At 44.8% G+C, this 19,747-nt stretch overlaps 2 protein-coding genes across 5 annotated transcripts in view; one reads left to right on the forward strand and one right to left on the reverse strand.

Annotated features, from left to right (window-relative positions):
- Positions 1-852: 852 nt before the first annotated feature.
- The window catches only part of TMA7 (translation machinery associated 7 homolog), a 46,442-nt gene continuing 27,547 nt past the window's right edge, over positions 853-19,747 (reverse strand). The window contains exons 3-5 of the mRNA XM_053303244.1: positions 3,909-3,964; positions 3,208-3,295; positions 853-1,044 (exon numbers count right to left, since the gene is read on the reverse strand). Coding sequence (XP_053159219.1) covers positions 1,010-1,044; positions 3,208-3,295; positions 3,909-3,964 — 179 coding nt within the window. The 3' untranslated portion in view covers positions 853-1,009. The remainder of the gene's footprint in view (positions 1,045-3,207; positions 3,296-3,908; positions 3,965-19,747) is intronic.
- CCDC51 (coiled-coil domain containing 51) lies at positions 4,444-17,868 on the forward strand. Of its 4 annotated transcripts, none has more exons than XM_053303217.1 (4): positions 4,444-5,522; positions 6,649-6,996; positions 7,195-7,359; positions 17,030-17,868. In XM_053303217.1, exons 2-4 carry the CDS (start codon positions 6,697-6,699, stop codon positions 17,810-17,812), a joined length of 1,248 nt encoding a protein of 415 aa, XP_053159192.1. In that variant the 5' UTR covers positions 4,444-5,522; positions 6,649-6,696; the 3' UTR covers positions 17,813-17,868. The 4 variants fall into 4 exon arrangements, with proteins under 4 accessions (XP_053159192.1, XP_053159191.1, XP_053159190.1 ...); XM_053303216.1 differs by having other exon boundaries at positions 5,441-5,571; XM_053303215.1 differs by lacking the exon at positions 4,444-5,522 and adding an exon at positions 5,607-5,761.

Below are 19,747 nucleotides of genomic sequence, written 5' to 3' on the forward strand. Positions count from 1 at the left end.
TAGGCATTGTACAAAATTGTGTTCTCGCGGCTGAGGAGGCGCGTGAAACTTCCGGACCCTCCATTGCTTTCTTTTTCTTTCTGGCAGTTCAACCCAAGCCAGCATTGCGAGGCTCATGTGGGACAATTGCGGAGCTGCGCCTGCATCGGAGCAGTGTACATCAGGGCCCTCCTTGGAAGCCATGCGCATTCTGGCCTTTTCTTTCTTTTTTTGCCAGCTAACCCCACAACGGGGGTTTTAGAAGTAGAAATTAGACTCTCATATCTCACAAAAAGTGAAAGTGCAGAAATCAGAAACACCGAGACTACCCTGCCTCACTGGAGCAAGACAGGGCAGAACTGAGGCTCTCAAGGAAAGCTCCCCCTACTCGCATGGGGGGGGGTGCCCTCCTGGGGCTCTTTTAGTTTTTTTAAAGAGAACAACCTGCTGCCGAATGCACTCCTTCCCTGCTCAAGAATATACATTTCTGTCTCCTTTTAAAAAATGAAGACCAAAATTTTTGAAACATGTGTTACTTAAAGTGTTTATTTAAACAAGGTCCAACTACATGTGTACAATCGCTGAGACCTTTTTCATGGTGCATCTTTTTGGGATGCACTCCTGATCTGCTGCTTGACCAGGAATAATCCTTCTGAAAAAAATTATTTTGAAGTGATACATCATAGTCTAGCAGGGATGGGTAACATACAGTCCAATGAAGAGCTTCATAGTGAGACTTTGGGTACCACCACTGAGCAATGTTCAGAGAACTGCTGCATTCTGTGGCTCTGAACAGACTCACATTATAACCACCACTACACTGCACCTTGGTAACACCACAAGCCAAAGGATACAGGTGCAGAGAACTGAACAGTCATTTTAAAAAGGCATTTATTTTATTTGAATACAACTTACAAAGGTGGTCAAATTAATATTTCCCATGACATTAGCCTGGAAGTCAGTCTCACTGTCAAGCATCCATCAGAAGGAAATCCATCTCACTGCTTTGCCGTGTAGTCCTTCAAACCTGCTACTTCTTACCAGACTTCTTGATCCCACCACCAGCTGCAAGGGGAAAGAAACTGTTATCAGCTTTAGCTAAGAAAGAGAGCTAACAGGTGATACTCAGGGAAAGCACAGGCGCTCCAACAGTTGGCCTGGGCTTCCTAAGGGCCATTTTGTATTTTCCTCCTTACCCAAGTTATACACACACACAGAGAGAAACAGACATAAAACTGTAAATTGGACAAGTATCTTGCAGAATTCCCAGAACCATCTGAAGTTCATTCACACAGTTCCTACTTTTTCAGACATTAGACAGTTTTATGTCTGTGTGTATAACTCAGGTATGGAGGAAGATTTTAAAAATGCAAACCGGTCCAGCAGTGGCAAGCGGGGCACCTTTAAGAGTAAAGATGGAAGGTCTTACCAAAGAGACCGCTGCTCCAAGTAGCTTCCTGCTGCGGCAGCAGCACTCCCCCAGACAGCCTATGCATGGTGCAGCTCCACTCACCTGGCCTCCACAAATGCAGAGTGATGGAGCTGCACTGGCGTCTCACATGGGCTGTCAGGGGGAGCACCGCTGCAGCAGGAAGCTGCTTGGAGTGGCACTCCGGCTGGTAAGGCCCACCGTCTTTACTGTTAAAGATGCCACCCCCAGGCACACATACAGTGCTGCCTCAAACCGCCGGACCAGTCTGAGGTTTGGCCGAACTGGGCCGGACCGGACCAGATTCAGACCAGTGCACGAACCGTGGTCAGTGCACACACCTACAATTAAGCCACCCTGCTCTGTGCACTATGCTGCCCTCTAGAGAAAACTGGTGGAACAGCAGGAGACTCTGCTTAAAGAACTGTTAGCATGACTGTGTTTTTGCCAGGACATTTCTATTCAAGTTCAGTTCTATGATCCAGCTAATATCAGATCCTTCAGACTTCCAGAGAAATGATTCAAAAATCAATGCTGCTTCTCACTTTCATATGAAGGTTCTTTAAAATGCCATATACACAAAGTGGTAGAATTGCTGGAGGACAGCAGGAACCTTGCTGGCTGATCTAGGAACTTCCAGGTTTTATTAAGACAGGAAATTTGATAGCTTCTTAAGAATTCTGATAATCTTGGGTTGAGTTTTAAAAGAAAAAGAGCTGCAGACACAGAGTTCCAATGGCTCAACTAGAACAAAACATGCAAGTGTATGGGTGGGGGGGGGGATGCATGCAACTTCCAAACATAATTTTCAGTTGCTGCTTTGGGCTTTTAAAGCCCTTCTCAGCATATACATCAGCCTCTGTTATTGCTGCATTCAGTGCAAGTTTACTTAGAAGTAAATGTCACTGACAGTAACAGGATTTACTCTCAAATAGCCCATCTGTCCACTGATATCTGCAGAGGACAACACTCTCAAAATCCCACTCTTAGGGAGGATGCAGGGCAGGCAACAAATAAAGAGCTTTTCTATTACAGCCCCAGCTCTTTAGAACTCACTTTCCTCTTGTTGGAATTCAGATGCTACAGCTTAGTGATAAAGCACATGTTTTGCATGCAGCAGGCCTCAGTTTCAATCCCTGGCATCACCAGGTAGGGCTGGGAAAATCCTCTCTCTGCAACTCTGGAGAGCTGCTGCCAGTCAACACAGCCAGTATTGAACTAGATGGACCAAGGGTTGGACTGGTATAAGACAGTTTCATAGGATGCTTATTCTCAGTTAGGAAAACTGTTTATATATAAACTGAATACACTAGAATTTACACTATATAGAGCTCAAGCCGCTTTGAGTGATCACTTTTTAAAAAAAGTATAGAAATATATACAGAAATCATAAAACTGGCCTCCATCAGAGAAAGCAAAAGTCTCTTATCCCCTCCACCAAATGGGTGTGTCAGATGGGAACAGCATAGTCATAAGAAAGCAAGGGACATTCAGTACAAAACTGGGGAGGGGACCAGCAGCTGGGTTCCAACAAGGCAGCCTACAATAAATGCACACATTTATTCAGATATTTATTAGACAACATTGGGCCCAGAAAGGTGAATAACATTTGCAGGCCTGTCTTTGTGCCTGAAAGTTATTAGCAAAACACTCACACTGAAGGCCCAGAATATAATTCAGCATAAGCTCCAGCTCTATATCCTTAACCCAACCTTGATCTTCCCTTCTATGTCTGCACAGCAGCCTCAGTGCTCAAGCTAAGTCCTTATTTGCATGGAGCTTAGGAGAAAGCCACTTACTAAGCGGGCCCTTCCCAGCAGCTTTAGCCTTCAGCTCTTCCAATTTCTTCTGCTCCTCCTTCTGTTTTTGCTTGAATGATTTATCTTCCTATTAATACATTTGTTAGCAATCAAAGCCATGGCCAAACTAAAATTATCACTGTCATTTACTATTTATTTATTTAGGCTATTTATACCCCAACCCCACCAGTGCACTACTGCTCCGGGAGGCTCACACCATCAACAAAACACATACAATGCAAAACAAAACATCAATAAAGTTAAACAAGTTAAAAGACCAGACTAAAACCACATTTCAAATTAAGTTCCAAATCAAACATTATAGTTATTTTTGGTGAGCTGATATTAATACGAATTGCCACATCACTGAAATATCACCCCTGACAACTGGGCAAAGAGACATTTTTTAAAGTGGAAGCATTCTCATATTAAGCAGGGGAAGAGCAACTGTCTCTCTCTATCCATCTGCCTAGCATCTCTCCCAATGGCTGTTCCCGGCGTGTCCCTTGCATTTCTTTCTAGACTATCAGCCTCTTTGGAATGGCGAACCATCTTCTCCTACCCCTTGCTATGTAAACAGCTTTGAGCTTTTTATTGAAACATACAATGCAAATTAGAACGACAGTCTCCTCAAACCAACACTTGCTTCACCAGCAAGCACACCCTTTACTCTGCACCACTTCTTCGTTCATCATCCCCACCTCATCCATTTCCTTCGCCTGCTTCTTGGGCTGCTTCAAAGGTTTCTTCTTACCACCTGCGGCAAGGAGGGAGAAGGGAGGAGAGCAGATCAGATGATGGAGTACAGAAATGCCACAGCAACCCTCGATCGACGCACACCCACATACCAAGGCCTGCAGCTTCTCCTTCTCCTCCTAGGGTTGCCAACATTTCATTGCCAGAATGAGGGACACAAGTTTGAGGGGGCTGGCTGGCGGGGGAGGCTGGGAGGTGTACGCAGTGGTAATCAAGAGGCTGAGTATCATTGACGTATATGTAACTGAATAAATGAGGGACAAATGCTGTCCTTATAGGGACCAACATTACATCCCTGAAATGAGGGACAGTTGGCAACCCTCCCTTCTCCTCCCATCCCAACTTCTCCTTCCCCCAAATCTAGGCCCCAAAGACCCCTCTCCACAACTCTGCTAGCATTATGTCGTCACCGCCAGCCCCCCAAGCCCGGCCTCCCTCTTCCACTTGAGGCTGTCGCGACCCCTCGTCCCCCGCCATCACGACCAGCAAGTTACCATCTCGACCCGACATGGCGTGACCGCTGGCAGAGCACTCGCGTTTCCCCCACTCTTGGCTGGTCCTCGCCCCGAAAGCCTCTAAGACTGCGGAGGGGAGGAAAAAGAACGGAGCACCGCACGGGGATTCAGGCAAGAGCTCGCAAGGAACCACTTCCGGCCGACCCTGAGTCGAGGAAGCCAACGAGATCGGAAAGCGCCGCTAAGGAGAGCATAGAGTCAGAAAAAAAGACGACCAGAACTACGCACAGCCTGAACTTCCGTTAATAAATAAATAAATTCGAAGCCAATAACGGCCACTATGGGAGCAGAGTGGCGTTGCTCTAGGCCTTGACATCTCTGTGGTAAAAACGCTTTGCGTTAGGAAAAAGGGAAGAAGAACCACAAAGATAAGAAAATACCAGAGTGACCAATCTCATTGTCTTAATAGAAAACTTCAGGGGTCATATTAGAAGCTATATTTGGTCTCTCCGGCGCAGAACTGAGCCTTGCCCCTATAAGTCAATGGAGAAGAATGATTTTTTTTCACTTAGAAAACTGTTTGAGCAAGAAAGGCATGACAGCAACGTCTCGGTTCTTATTTCGGGTGAAATAATTGATTTTTAATAAGTTTTTGCTCTTCTATGGTAATATGGCCTGTGACAGCGCTAAGTTGCTACCGGAAGTAACTCTTGCCTTTTTCTATCTCTCCAAGTGTTACGCTCATTCAATTTTAGACCGGAAATATGATTTTTAAAGTACGACAAACATAAAGACTAAATCTAGAGTCACATCGTACACCTTATTTACATTTCCGGACTTGGATGCTTGGTTTTCTACTCTGGATGCTTGGTTTTCTACTCTCGATAACCAACGAAAAGCATAAGAGATTTTCAGTACATTGAACCCGGGGCTTACAACAACCCATTCTGCACTCATAGAGAATCACAGCCGATGGCGACTTCCAATTTTTGACTGACTGTATGTCTCTGGAACTTATTTTCAGTCTCTAGGGACGCGGTTGCCTAAATCTATGGTCCATACAGATGCCCCATGGTTTCTGCCCGGACTTTGGCGCCGCTTCCGGTATGGCTTTGCCCGGCAACTACAGTCCAGACCCGGAAGTCCTCCTGTAGTGAGTCGGGGCGGGGGGGGGAGAAAAGGACTGCATGAGAGCAGGGGGGGGGAGCAGAACTGCCTGAAAGTGGATGCAGTAGAGTGCGTCGGGGGAGGGGGCCAGACCAGGAAGCCGTGGGGGTTGGTGGGAGCAGAGCAGCCAAGAAAAGGGCAGGGTTAGCGAGAGCCGTGAATGGAGCAACAAACCGGTAATTTCAGATTATTTCTAGATAAATTGGAATCCATCCGACAGCCCCAAGTTTCCAGGCTCCCAGCACTGGGAAAACAGAGTTGTCGCTTTTCTTCTCTGTGTGTTTGTTTTAACAGCTCTGTGACAGGCAGAGGTTTAGCAGCCAAAACTCGTCTTCTCTCCCTACCCCCTTCGCTGCTTTCCTGCCAGAAGAATGTGCGTTTGTTCATTGGCTGCCTGTCTGTCGGTCGGTCTAGCAGCAGCTGCTAAAGCCACAGCATCTCTGTCAGGATTAAATTATTGATGTGTGCGGTTTGTTTTGAAGGTGGCAGAGTCCTAATTGAGAGTGATGTGGTGCAAAAAGCACAGGGAGTTCAACTCCTTGGTCAGGGTTTGGGTTTGACAAGACAAACATTTAGGCAGACATATTTATTCTTTCACTCAGCAGTCAGTAGAAAGTAAGATAGACCTCTCTAAAAAGGTAAATAGTTACTAAGGGATTCTCAAGCTCTTCCATCAGTCCCTCACTGTGCCTTTACATTTGGCGATCAGTCAGCAGACCTCTGACATTTAGGTGATCATTTGGGCAATCACATCCACATATATTTTTGCTTTGGTACCATGCTGTAGATTTATGTCATCACATGTACTCTCTTTCCATTTGCTTGCCTTCGACCTAAGAACAACTTTTTAATGTTGCAAGATGATTGTGAATGTTCACCTGTACTGCAATCCTAAACATGCTTATTAGGTAGCAAGTTTTACCTATTGAAGTTGGTGAAACTTCGTTCTGAGTAAACATACTTGGTATTGCATCTCTCTGTACTTAAAGGATTTTGTTTAATAGATTTGTTTATGACTTTTAAATGTAGTGATATTTTTGTCTTTGATGCTGTATCCTTGTAGGCATTTTCCATAATGGCTGGAGTTTGCATTCAGCTTCAATGAGGTGTCATGGTACTTTTGCTCTCCAGGTACCACAACATGCAACATTACCACTTGTTAGCTTTGAGGAGCCACAGCATACGCTTGCATATGGTGAGGACATTCTGTTCTCCAGCTCCCAAGAGCCCCGAGGCAAACACAACAGTGGAAATGGCCACAAATCTTCTTCACCGTCTGTCAGAAGCTGGGAAGGTTGTGGGGAGAAACTCCCTTCAGAGAATCTCTGCAGTTGCCAGAAGCTGGTGGGACAAATATGAGGAATTTGTTGGACTCAATGAAGTCCGAGAGGCTCAAGGAAATGTGACTGAGGTAATGATGACATAATTGGCACATTTAGATAAAATGAATACATGCCTTATGTTGTCTATTAATTTTTATCCCATCTTGTCTCTGAGGCTTAGAATGGGTGACAGTTATTTGTAAGTGCAAACACTCCCAACATCAATGGATTATACTGTCAGACTTCTTAAATGGTAGACCATTTCCCTCCCATCCATCTTCTTTCAGGCTGAGAAACAGTTTATGGTGGCCCGAGGGATCGTACGAGAAGCTCGTGAGAGCTGGGAGGCCCAGCAGGCCAAACTGAAAGAAATTCGGGACCGTTTAGACCGAGTCTCACGTGATGACATTCAGTACCTGGAACTGGCAACTTTGGAACACAAGTTACTGCAGGTAAGGATAGTGCCAAACCTTTGGATGGTATGAAGGAAGGAAAATTCTGTATTCACTTTTGCTTTTAGTGGTGGTGAACACTTCTTGGTTTATGAGGATGTTGGCCCAAATTGTTCTGTGGCATGGCTATCCTGAAAGGACACACATCTTGGGTGGTCAGTGAAGCAACAAAAACATTTAGACATTCTGAGTGCAGGATATATTTTCTAAGGACTGGATCTGCATAATTTATTTTGATAGTAATATTTGTTTTTTCATAGGATATGGCATATTTTGGTGATGTTGAAGAACTGATTGATTTATACAGGGGCATCAGTGCACATGGCACTTTACAAAGTACAAGAGGACAGCACTCTGTTCTGAGGAACTTAAAAACATACACAGGGCAAAGAAGGAAGGGTGGCCTAGGAAGGGGAGGTGTCACAGGTAGGGATTAGGGATGTGCACGGAACCAGTTTGGAGGCCTTTATGGGCCTCCGAACCAGTTTGAAGAACCAGCGGTTCCGCCGGTTCGAAGGCGACGGGGGTCTCCCTTTAAGAGCAGGGGGGTGCACTTAACCCTCCCACGCACCACTCCCCCCCCACAGGCATCGGGCTTTTTAACAGCCCATTGGTGCAGCAACATACTTCCCTGCCTCCCCGTTGCCCCTGTCTTCCAGATATGACCGGAAGTTGCTGATGCGCCAGCACGTGCAGGCACATCAGCAACTTCTGGTCATATCTGGAAGACAAGGGTAACGGGGCGGCAGGGAGGTACTCTGCCACCCCGATGGCTGTTAAAAAAAACCCCAAAACCATTGCCCGTGGGGGGAAAGCGGCAGGAGAGGTAAGTGCACCCTCCCCTGCTCTTAAAGGGAGACCCCTGCCACCTTTGAACCGCCCTGCCGTGGTTCCGTGCACATCCCTAGAAGGGATGTGCATGGAACCTATTTGATTGACCGGTGGTTCCGACGTTACAAAGGCAGGGGGACATACCTTTAAGGGTGGGGGAGGGTGCCCTTAACCCTCCGCCCTCCTGCCACGTCTCCCCCACCGGCACTCCATTGACTAAGTCCCCATCAGGGCAGCAGCATACCTCCCTGCCACCCCGGTGTCCTCGGCCGGAAGTTAAAGGAAGTACCCGGTGCACATGTGCATGTCGTGCACATGCACACATTATACTTGATCGTGTGCCTGCCCGCCATGGATGCTCGCGTGCCGTGCACGTGCACCGGGTACTTCCTTTAACGTCCAAGGAGGATATGGGGCAGCAGGGAGGTATGCTGCCGCCCCGATGGGGACTTATTCAATGGAGTGCCGGTGGGGGAAATACGGCAGGAGGGGTAAGGGCACACTCCCCCACCCTTAAAGGTACTGCCCCCCCCCCTTCGGACCACCTCCCACCAGTTCCGTTCACATCCCGTCACAGGTGACTGTTTGAGGCGCGGTGAATTTAGTTTGGAGGCTGGAGCAGGATATTGTTGTAGCCAGCTAAACTGTTCTTTGTAGCCAGGCATTCTGAACATGCAGGGTAAGATGGTGTTGCTAGCATTGCTTCCTCAGTTTTACTGCTACATTGTGCAAGAGCAGAAATTGGTATTGGACTTAGAAATTACTATCATGAGAATAGCAATTGCCTTATAAAAATAAGCTTCTAGTTTTTAAGGCTATAAAGATAAGCTTGAAAGCATGTGGGGAGTGCCTGGTGAAATCTTGTGAATCCTCCAAGTGCTCTGTGTACCTTTTTGCTCCTCCCTATAATTGGCAATAACAGCAGAAATTATGTAACTTTGCTTCATTTCTATGATTTATACAGAATTTGGTTAGTTTTGAGCAAAATCCTGATTATTTTTGAAAACACAGAACAGCCCTCCTTAGAGCATGTGCAGGGATCCCTGCCTACCTTACCTATGCTTTACCCCACCTTCTTGAAGTTTATTTTACTTATTTATTACATGCATATCCCATCTTTCTTTAGTGATGCAACTCAAGATGGTATACATGAGGTTCACAGGCAGTAACCTATCCATCCACTGACCCGGGCCTACGCCTGCTTATCTTCAGCAGGGTAGCGGCATAATATATCTATAGACCATTCCCTGGGATTCAAGTTGGGAGTGTAGTGAACCCTTCACTGCTTCAAACCAATTTTCTGTGCTTAATAGGAAGATGCTTACCAGTAAAAATGCAAGATAGCCTGAAGCACCGCCACCATCTAGCCCTACTATAATTATATCTTTGTGTTTTGTATTTGTATACAAATTTAAAGTTTATGAATTTTTTATTTTCAAGCTGCTTTGGGAGCCAATCCATGCTCAAAATTGGCATGGTATACAAAAACATTAAATAATAGAAAAATATGTGAAGCTAATGTTTTTTAATCCTAGATGTGTTTTGGACTTGTTTTTAAACTAGCCTTAGAGGGAAAACAAAATCCTTTTCAAACATATGACCACAAAATTCTAGTGCCACCAAAAAAAGAAAGGCTTTTATATTAGCCTTTGGATTTTTGTAAATAAATTCAGTAGTCCTGGATTCTGTGAAATGGTTATATTTCTTTCCTATCTACTATTTTGATTTCAGTTCATCCATCTGATCTCTGCAAAGTTTTGACTAAAGATATTATTTCTGTCTGTCAGTTTCTCTTGTCTCTTCTTATTTGACTTAATTCTTCAGACATCTTTTCCTCAAAAAACGTGATTCTCTGTCCAACATCTTCCGCAGAGAAGGCAGATGCAAAGAATTCATTCAGCTTCACTGCAGTCTCCCTATCCTCATTTAGCAAATCCTTTCACTCTTTTGTCCTCTCATGGTCCAGCTGCCTCCTTGGCTGGCTTCCTGCTTCTTCTGATGTATTTAAAGAGATTTCTATTGTTTATCTTAATATTTTTAGCCATATGCTTCTTCAGTTTTTGTTGTTGTTCCCATGCCTTGTTTTCTGCCAAGTTGCCATACCTCCAGAACTTTTTTTTTTTTTAAAGATGGGGAATAAATTTGCAGTGGGCCTGGCATTCCTTCTACTCCCAAAATATGTTTGTTTAATGTTGCTGATGGAGTGGCTTAAACAAAATCTTTTCATCCATTTGTGCCCTGCAGCAGAGCGAAAGAATGCAATACTGTTAAATTCTCTTTCTTCTTTTGTTCACAAATAGTTCCAGGATGAGCTGCATTTTATATCATAGTGGGTGACTCGCCATGACTTGCTGTACAGGTTGGGTTGCATAATAGCTTTCACTATAAATGTACACATACCATAATAATTGTCAGGAAATTTAATCTCGCCATCTGAAAAAGTCTGAGCAGTTGCTCAGTCTCTGAATTGTTTTCTTACTTAAGGAAAGAAGACCTGTGCTGGGTCAGGCCAAGTCCAGGATCCTGTTTCTAACAAATGCTTCTCAGAAGCCCACAGAAGGATTTGAAGATTTCCCCTTGCATGCTACCCAGTAAAATACCATTATCAGTAAAATGCCATAGGCTTATCACTTCCCAATCATGGAAGTGCCTGCCATCCCGGGTGTGGCCTCTTCAACCAAACACTGCTCTGATTGTGATGTGTTACTGCTCATGCCTGATGGAGCCAGGGCAGGACTGAATCCAGCTCCATTTTACACACTGTAGCCACCTACAGTGTTTTACTGATAACTTTTGAATAGGACTTGTGTGGCAGTGAATTCCATCAGTTAATTATGCGTTGTGTGAAAAATGTATTTCCAAGGTGCGAAAGGGAGCTTGCTTTTCTTGGAACAGCTTCACTACCTACTATTGGCAGAGTTCATTTCCTACCACTTTAACTGGGCAACCCCTATGCACACTTCCCAGTGCATGTCCCAGTGACCCAGTGCATTGGGTCAAGGGGCAGAACATGCCTACTCTTGCTTCCACTAAGTGTCATAAGAACAGCCCTGCTGGATCAGGCACAAGGCGCATCTAGTCCAGCATCCTGTTTCACACAGTGGCCCACCAGATGCCTCTGGGGAGCCCACAGGCAAGAGGTATGTGCATGCCCACTCTCCTGCTGTTGCTCCCCTGAAACTGGTATTGAGAGGCATCCTGCCTCTGAGGCTGGAGATCAGACTAGTAGCCATTGATAGACCTGCCCTCCATGAATCTGTCTAAACCCCTTTTAAAGCCATCCAAGCTGGTGGCCATCACCACATCCCATGGCAAGGAATTCCAGAGATTAATTATGCGCTGTGTGAAAAAGTACTTCCGCTTGTTGGTAGCGATGTGCATGGAACTGCGGCAGGGGTCTCCCTTTAAGAGCAGGGGGGATGGTGCACGCCACTTTCCCCCTGCCGGTGTCAGTTTTTCAAGCAGCCCATCGGGGCGGCAGCGTACCTCCCTGCCGCTCCGTTGCCCTCCTTTTCCAGATATGGCTGGAAGTTGCTGATGTGCTGGCGTGTCAGCAGCTTCTGGTCTTATCTGGAACAAGGAGGGCAACTGGGTGGCAGGGAGGTATGCTGCCGCCCCAATGGGCTGCTTGAAACGCCAACGCCAGCAGGGGGAAAGTGGTGGGTGGGGTAAGTGCACCCTCCCTCCAGTCTTAAAGGGAGACCCCCCGCTGCCTTCAAATTGGTTCGGAGGCCCATAAAGGGCCTCCGAACTAGTTCTGTGCACATCCTACTTGTCAGTCCTAAATTTCCCAACATTCAGTTTCTTGGGGTGTCCCCTGGTTCTAGTGTTGTGAGAGAGGGAGAAAAATTTCTCTACCCTCTCAACTCCATGCATAATTTTATACACTTCGATCATGTCTCCCCTTAGTCGCCTCTTTTCCAAGGTAAAGAGCCCCAGATGCTGTAGCCTAGCCTCATAAGGAAGTTCTCCAGGCTCCTGAACATCTTGGTTGCCCCTTTCTGCACCTTTTCCAGTTCTACAATATCCTTCTTAAGATGCGGTGACCAAAGCTGTACACAGTACTCCAGATGCGGCCGAATCATTGATTTGTATAAGGGCATTATAATATTAGCATTTTTATTTTCAGTCCCCCTCCTAATGATTCCTAGCATGGAATTAGCCTTTTTTATAGCTGCTGTATGCTGAGATGACACTTTCAATGAGCTGTCCACCACGACCCCAAGATCTCTCTCCTGGTCAGTCACCGACAGCTCAGATTCCATCAGCGTATATATGAAGTTGAAGTTTTTTGCCCCAATGTGCATCACTTTACACTTGCTTACATTGAACAGCATTGCCATTTTGTTGCCCACTCCCCCAGTTTGGAGAGATATTTTTGGAGTTCTTCACAATCTGTTGTGGATTTCAATACCCTAAGTAGTTTAGTGTCATCTGCAAATTTGGCCACTTCATTGGTCACCCCAACTTCTAGATCATTTATGAACAAGTTAAAGAGCACTGGTCCCAGTACTTATCCCTGGGGGACTTCACTTCCTACCTACCTCCATTGTGAAAACTGTCCATTTATTCCTACTCTGTTTCCTGTCCTTCAACTAGTTACCGATCCACACATGATCCTGTCCCCTTATTCCATGACTGCTAAGTTTACTCAAGAGCCTTTGGTGGTGAACTTTGTCAAAAACATTTTGGAAATCCAAGCATACTATGTCAATTGGATCACCTTTATCCACATGCCTGTTGACACTCTCAAAGAACTCCAAAAGGTTCGTGAGGCAAGACTTGCCCTTGCAGAAGCCATGCTGGTTTTAAATAAGTTCTGTGTAATAACTGTGGTTTTAAATAAGTTCCATGCTTTCTAGAGTGATTTGACCCTCCTGACTTTCCCTTTGAACTTCTTTCTTACCAGTCCCCTCATTTTTGAGAAGTTTCCTCTCCTGAGTCCAATGCATCTGTTTTGGACTTTCTTGACAATTCTCCACCCATGTATAAGCTGAATTGGATCACACTACAGTGGGTATAGGAAAGAATCACCCCCTTTGATAGACCTTAAATTCCGGTTCCCTTACATCCTGAAATTAAAACACAAAGACAATTCCCTTCACCAGCTGTACTTCTCCAATGCAACCTATAACATCCAACTGAAAAACATCACAATTACAGTCCAGAAAAAGTGTCAGAAATAAAAAACAAGAATTACTGAGATTGAAAAAGGATCACCCCCCCCAATGTCAATATTTTGTTGAACCACCTTTTGCTTTAATAACAGCCTTGAGTCTGTTGGGATACTTCTCTATCAACCTTGCACATCTAGACGGAGCAATATTTGCCCACTCCTCCATACAGAACTGTTCAAGTTCGGTCACATTGGATGGTAGGTGTTGGTGGACTGCTATCTTCAAATCTCTCCACAGATTTTCTATGGGATTTAGGTCTGGGCTCTGACTGGGCCACATGAGGACATTCACTTTTTTCTCCTTCAGCCACTGTGTGGTCAATTTTGCTGTGTGCTTCGGATCGTTGTCATGTTGAAAGGTGAATCTTCTGCCCATCCTCAACTGTCTGGCAGAGGGTAGCAGGTTTTCTTCCAGAATCTGACAGTATTTGGCCCCATCCATTTTTCCTTCTACCCTAACGAGAGCCCCAGTCCCTGAGGCAGAGAAACACCCCCACAACAGGATGCTGCCACCTCCATGCTTAACTGTAGGTATGGTGTGTTGTGGATGGTGAGCTGCGTTGGATTTACGCCAGGTGTACTGTTTGGTGTTAAGGCCAAATAGTTCAATCTTGGTCTCATCTGACCATAAGACCTTTTTCCATTTGGCATCAGAATCTTCAAGGTGCCTTCTGGCAAAGCTCAAACGAGCTTTAATGTGGCCTTTCTTGAGAAGTGGCTTTCTCCTTGCGACCCTCCCGAACAAGCCACATCTGTGGAGTGCTCGTGAAATTGTTGTCACATGCACAGAACAACCACTCTTTGCCATGAAGTCCTTTAACTCCTTCAGAGTGGCCATTGGCCTCTTGGTAACCTCTCTTACCAGTTTCCTCCTTGCTCTTCCATCCAGTTTGGAGGGCCGACCGGATCCAGGGAGGATAGCAGTCCACCAACACCTACCGTCCAATGTGACCAAACTTGAACAGTTCTGTATGGAGGAGTGGGCAAATATCGCTCCGTCTAGATGAGCAAGGTTGATAGAGAAGTATCCCAACAGACTCAAGGCTGTTATTAAAGCAAAAGGTGGTTCAGCAAAATATTGACATTGGGGGGGGGTGGTGATCCTTTTTCAATCTCAGTAATTCTTGTTTTTTATTTCTGACACTTTTTCTGGACTGTAATTGTGATGTTTTTCAGTTGGATGTTATAGGTTGCATTGGATAAGTACAGCTGGTGAAGGGAATTGTCTTTGTGTTTTAATTTCAGGATGTAAGGGAACTGGAATTTAAGGTCTATCAAAGGGGGTGATTCTTTCCTATACCCACTGTATAGTCCCTACTACCCAATGGTTCTGCAACTTTAACATCTCACACCAGGTCCTGGGCACCACACAGGATTAAATCCAAAGTCACCATCTCTCTGGTTGGTTTCACGACTAACTGTTCTAAGGCACAGTCATTTAGCACATCTAGAAATTTGGACTCTCTCTCATTACCTGAATGTGAATTTACCCAGTCTATGTGTGGGTAGTTGAAGTCTCCCATTATTACTGCCCTGTCTCTCTTTGACGCCTCTCTTATTTGTTTTTCCAACTCCAGGTCACTGTCAGCACTTTGATCCGGAGGGCGACAGCACGTCCCTAGTAACACATTTCCTTTAAGTCCTCGTATTGTTACCCATAATGATTCTGTGGAGGACTCTGGTCCATCTAGGTTTTCTAGCTTATTGGAATCTATCCCTTCTTTGATATACAGTGCCCCTCCTCCCTCAACCCTCCCCTCCCTGTCCCTTCTATAGAGTTTATATCCAGGAGTAATCATGTCATAAAGTGTTTCCCTTTATTTATGGGGTTCTCGTTATAATAATCTAAGAACCATAAGCTCAGGGCTGTGTGGATTCCATAGCTGTTCCTCATTAGTAAATAAAAGTAAAGTGTGCCGTCGAGTCGGTGTCATAAATAAACTAGTATGTAAATACATTTCTACTTCCATTAAAAACAAAACACAAGTTACTAGCCCTTAAAGATTTGAAGGTAAGCTTGAAAATATGCAGGCAGTATCTGGCGAAATTTCAGAAGGGGGACTGGGCAAGATTTCTAGTGACTCAGGGTTGAGTCGTCTGTGTCCTGCACAGCTTGGTGTCTCTATCTATGACATGCAGAAGCACAATGCAGTATGAAAAATAGCAGAACTCATCTATTCTAGGCCCAGAATTTGGATTGCACCTGTTTGCATGAAGAATTTGGATTTCAGCACAGGGACATTGACAATGTTTTCCTTTCCTTGGAAGGATGAAACTAGTCGTGTGTGATAGGTTGCCTTTTATCACATAGACTCCAAGGCAGTTTGGCTCCAGACCTTCCACACTAAACCAGCGCTGAGTGCTCTAGAGCTCCCTGCCACAAATGAAAATTTTGTCAGCACTTGGAAAGGAGGCAGTGAGCACTAATGGTCAATTGCCTACAGAGCTTTATTTGGAGCATGGTGGGCACTTGGCACTTTTCAGTCACAAGACATTTCCATACAGAGCAGCTTAAAATATAAAAAATTTAAGAGGGATTTGCAGACTTTAAGATAGAAGGGAAGCACTATCTCTCACAGGAAGGAGCTAAAGATATTTGCTGGAGATGGAATGGACAGATGTACATGTTTATGTTGCTTCTGGGTTTTTGCTGCAGCATAGGGCATGCATGAAAGGGAATCCATATATCAAGACATCCTGTCAAAATAAGGCTACAGACCTAAACCCAGTTTTTAAATCCCACTGAGTTCCGTGAAACTTGTTCTTGAGCAAACATGGTTAGGAGCAGGCTGTGAGTTCTCTTCTTTTCTTTTATCAAAATGTCCAAGACATGGTGGAATTATGTGGAATTGGCTCTAGGGCAAACTCTTGGGTGGAGTGGGGTTAAGGCGGGTGGTGATTCCTCCTTTCTACTCTCCCCAAAAATATTTTTCTTTTTTGTTTGGTTATTCTTAGCCACACTAGTGATTTGTGATTGGTCCATCTAATATTGCCTGTAGTGACTGGCAGAGCTCTCCAGAGTTTGATGGAAGTCTTCTCAGTCCTACCTACTGATGCCTGGGTTTGAACTGGGACTTTGTGTGTAGAGAGCAAGTGCTTTACCAGGGAGCTGCAATTCAACCCCACTGAGCCTATGCTGGAGATGATGGGTTTGATATTGCCCAGCAGGACTCCAGTACTGCGTTCTTATTCATTCACTGGAATTGTTGTTTGCCCTATCCTAATGCCTTGTGACATAATACAATTTGTTTTTCACTGGAAAAAAATGTTGGTAGCAGCAATTATTAAGATGGCAAAACACTGAAATAGAGGTTTGCTTTTTGTGTCAAGTTAGTTAAAGAGAGATTGTTGCTAGTTGCAAAAATGGAAAAACTGACTGCTGTAATAAAACTCTGGGAATGGACTGGGAATTCTAATATGTTGCTGGTTAGGTGGGCCCTTAAACCTATTATTTTTATTTTCAACATTTGGAGAAACATATCTTCTCTGTTTTGAAATTTATAATATTAAAATATGTGTTTTTATATATTTGTTTTATAAATAAAAATATTTTAAATACCCAAACTATAAATATTATGTGATAAAATATTATCCAATAAGCAACTGTGCAGGTCTTTGCATTAACCAGGTATGCTGCATAAGTTTCTTTTGGCTTTCTTGCAGGAAGAAAAGAGATACCGAACCACATACCTAACTGCCGAGGAGTCTGAACGGGAAACATTCTCTCTCTTTTCTGCCGCTGTGAGGGAAAGCCATGAGAAAGAGCGAACAAGAGCAGAGAAAACAAAGAATTGGTCTATTATTGGCTCAGTGTTGGGGGCCATTATTGGGGTCCTCGGCTCCACTTATGTAAACCGAGTTAGGCTGCAGGAGTTAAAAGCCTTAGTTCTTGAAGCACAAAAGGGACCAATAAGCCTCCAGGAAGCCATCAGGGAACAAGCCTCTACCCATAACTCCCAACAGAGGGATCTAAGTGACCTCATTGTCAACCTGAGGAACATCCTGCAAGCTGTGACTGTGACATCACAGGAAGTGGAGGAGGAGGCTCTTTCTGCCAAAGGCAGCATGAGCACATCACTAAAAATAGACCCTCTCTTAGTTTCTGTTAACGAACAGCTGGGCTACTCTAAACAAATAAACTCATTCCTTGGAAACTTGCAGCAGCAGCTTAGCAACCTGGAAAAAGGTTTGGAGAAAATGGCCATGGGGGTGCAGACCTTAAAAAGTACTCCTCATCCCATACCTGGGGAAAAAGAATTGCTTAGGCCTTTGGTGGAGGGGAACAGCCAGGGCTTTGAGGTACAGGACGTAGTTCTAGATCTGTGCAATACAGAAAGGAGGTTGGAAGCACAAATGAAGAGGAACTCAATCTACAGCACGGCCATCACATGTACTGTATTTGCGATTACGCTTCCTCTCCTCTATGTGCTGCTCAAGGGAAATTAGCCTACCACTGAGTGAAAAATAATGTGTTAGAGTAATAAAATGGCACCCCCTGAGCATTAATGGCTCCTTCTCATATTACTTTATAAAGGCAATTTTGTGAAATCATGCCAGTGTCTTGGAGATGCGTGCAAATGTAATGCAGTAAAAATACAAGATATGTGTCTGTCTCTAAGGGATGACCTGTGCACTCCAGAGCTGCTGGAATTTGACCACAGTTCCTGTTTTGGGGGAAAGATGCATGGTGGTGTACTTCTTGTATTATATTATATCAATGGAAGAAGCAGTTCTAGCAACTAGCACTAGTAAAATCTTACTTTCCGTTCTTCTGAAGAACAAATGAATGAGAATTTAGACTTATCTGTGAAATTGAAGACTCTGGTCTCATAGTACCATCTAGGAAATGTTAAGAGTGTGTAACTCACGCTAGGCCCTGCACCTGTCCCAGGCCTCACTCTACAGGGAGTCCAGTTGACCATGCTGGGGTTCAATCTAGCCTCCTTGGGCTTCAATCTGTGTTCCAGCTCAGCTGTTTCCTCCCATATGAGCAAAGTGCTTTTTAACCCCTCTCCTCCCAGCTTCAGCTCCTATGGAGGCCTTGGCTGAGTTATCCACATTGGCTTAATGCAAGCCATGACTTGCACAAAGGAAATGGGAGTTAATAGCTGAAATGCACAAGGGGAGAGCTCTATCGAGACACATGAAGAAGAGAGGGTTAAGGGGTGGTTTGCCTTGGTCTCAAGGTGGAGATGCGGCAGGATCAGGTGGCAGAATGAGCTGTATCACTTCAGAGTTGTGAGTGGGAGATCATATTGTTTAGTATTCTCCCATGTTTTGTTTCTAAATTTCACTGCAGGTACAAAACTGGCATAGCAGCAGGGAGTGGGCTGCACTAGATTTTTTCTGCCAGGTGTGCTAGAAAATAGTTCCAGCGTGTTTTTAGGAGGATGAGCATTAAAAAACAAGAAGGAAACGTACGTGTTTGCAATCTGAAGCGGCACAGTGTACTTTACCGCTTTGGTTGCATGTGTTGACCAGATCTCTCGGGATGAATGCCAGAGGCATATATGTATTAATAATAATAGTTATATATAGGGCCACCCATATACCTGACACTATACAAAGAATGAGAAAACAGGTCTCTGGCACATTTTGGCACGAGGGAGGCAACAGAAGAAATAGTAACTGGCCGAAAGTGACTCAGTGAGCTTTGTGACAATTTAAACCTGGATTAAACAATGGCAACACTCAAAAGACCTTTTCCCCAGGCCCTGTCCATCTAACCTCAGAAGGTGGGGGCACTCTGAGAAGGGCCTCAGGTTACAGTTTTAATCAGGGATTTTTCAGTCTTTTTAAACAAGTGCACACCTGCTAAATCAAAGCTTCAGCTCAAGTACCCCATCTAAGCAGCCAAGAATCGTGACCCAGAAGTAAGTCTTGCCAAACTTGGGAAATAAATACAAACTAAATGAAGCTGCCCCAGTGGTCCTAACTTTTTTCATCTCTGTGCGGAATGAGCTTTGTTCTGGATGACAGTATCAAGGCAGTGTGTGCAGCAGACATAAAAAAACCTTATGAGCGCATGTACGTGTGCTTGTCTTATGGTAGCAAGCATGACTTGGCCCCCTAACTAAGCAGAGTCTGCCCTGGATGCATTTTAATGGGTGACCACATGTGAGCACTGTAAGATATTCCCCTGAGGGGATGGAGCTGCTCTGAGAAGAGCAGAAGGTCTCATGTTCTCTCCCTGGCTTCTCCAAGATAGGGCTGAGAGAGATTCCTGCCTGCAACCTTGGAGAAGCTGCTGCCAGTCTGTGTAGACAATACTGAGCAAGATAGACCAATGGTCTGGCTCAGTATATGGCAACTTCCTATGTTTCTTAGAGGGAACACCCTGGAATCAGACAATAACCCCAAACGACTCTTGACTTCCTTCCT

The sequence above is a fragment of the Hemicordylus capensis genome, chromosome 2, assembly GCF_027244095.1.
Source record: "Hemicordylus capensis ecotype Gifberg chromosome 2, rHemCap1.1.pri, whole genome shotgun sequence".
Classification (NCBI taxonomy): Eukaryota; Metazoa; Chordata; class Lepidosauria; order Squamata; family Cordylidae; genus Hemicordylus; species Hemicordylus capensis.

Coding starts and splice junctions, on each gene's coding strand:
- CCDC51 (XM_053303217.1), top strand. CDS start 6,697: ATGGTACTTTTGCTCTCCAGGTACCACAACATGCAACATTACCACTTG. Junction 6,997..7,194: donor CTCAAGGAAATGTGACTGAG/GTAATGATGACA, acceptor ATCTTCTTTCAG/GCTGAGAAACAGTTTATGGT. Junction 7,360..17,029: donor TGGAACACAAGTTACTGCAG/GTAAGGATAGTG, acceptor GCTTTCTTGCAG/GAAGAAAAGAGATACCGAAC.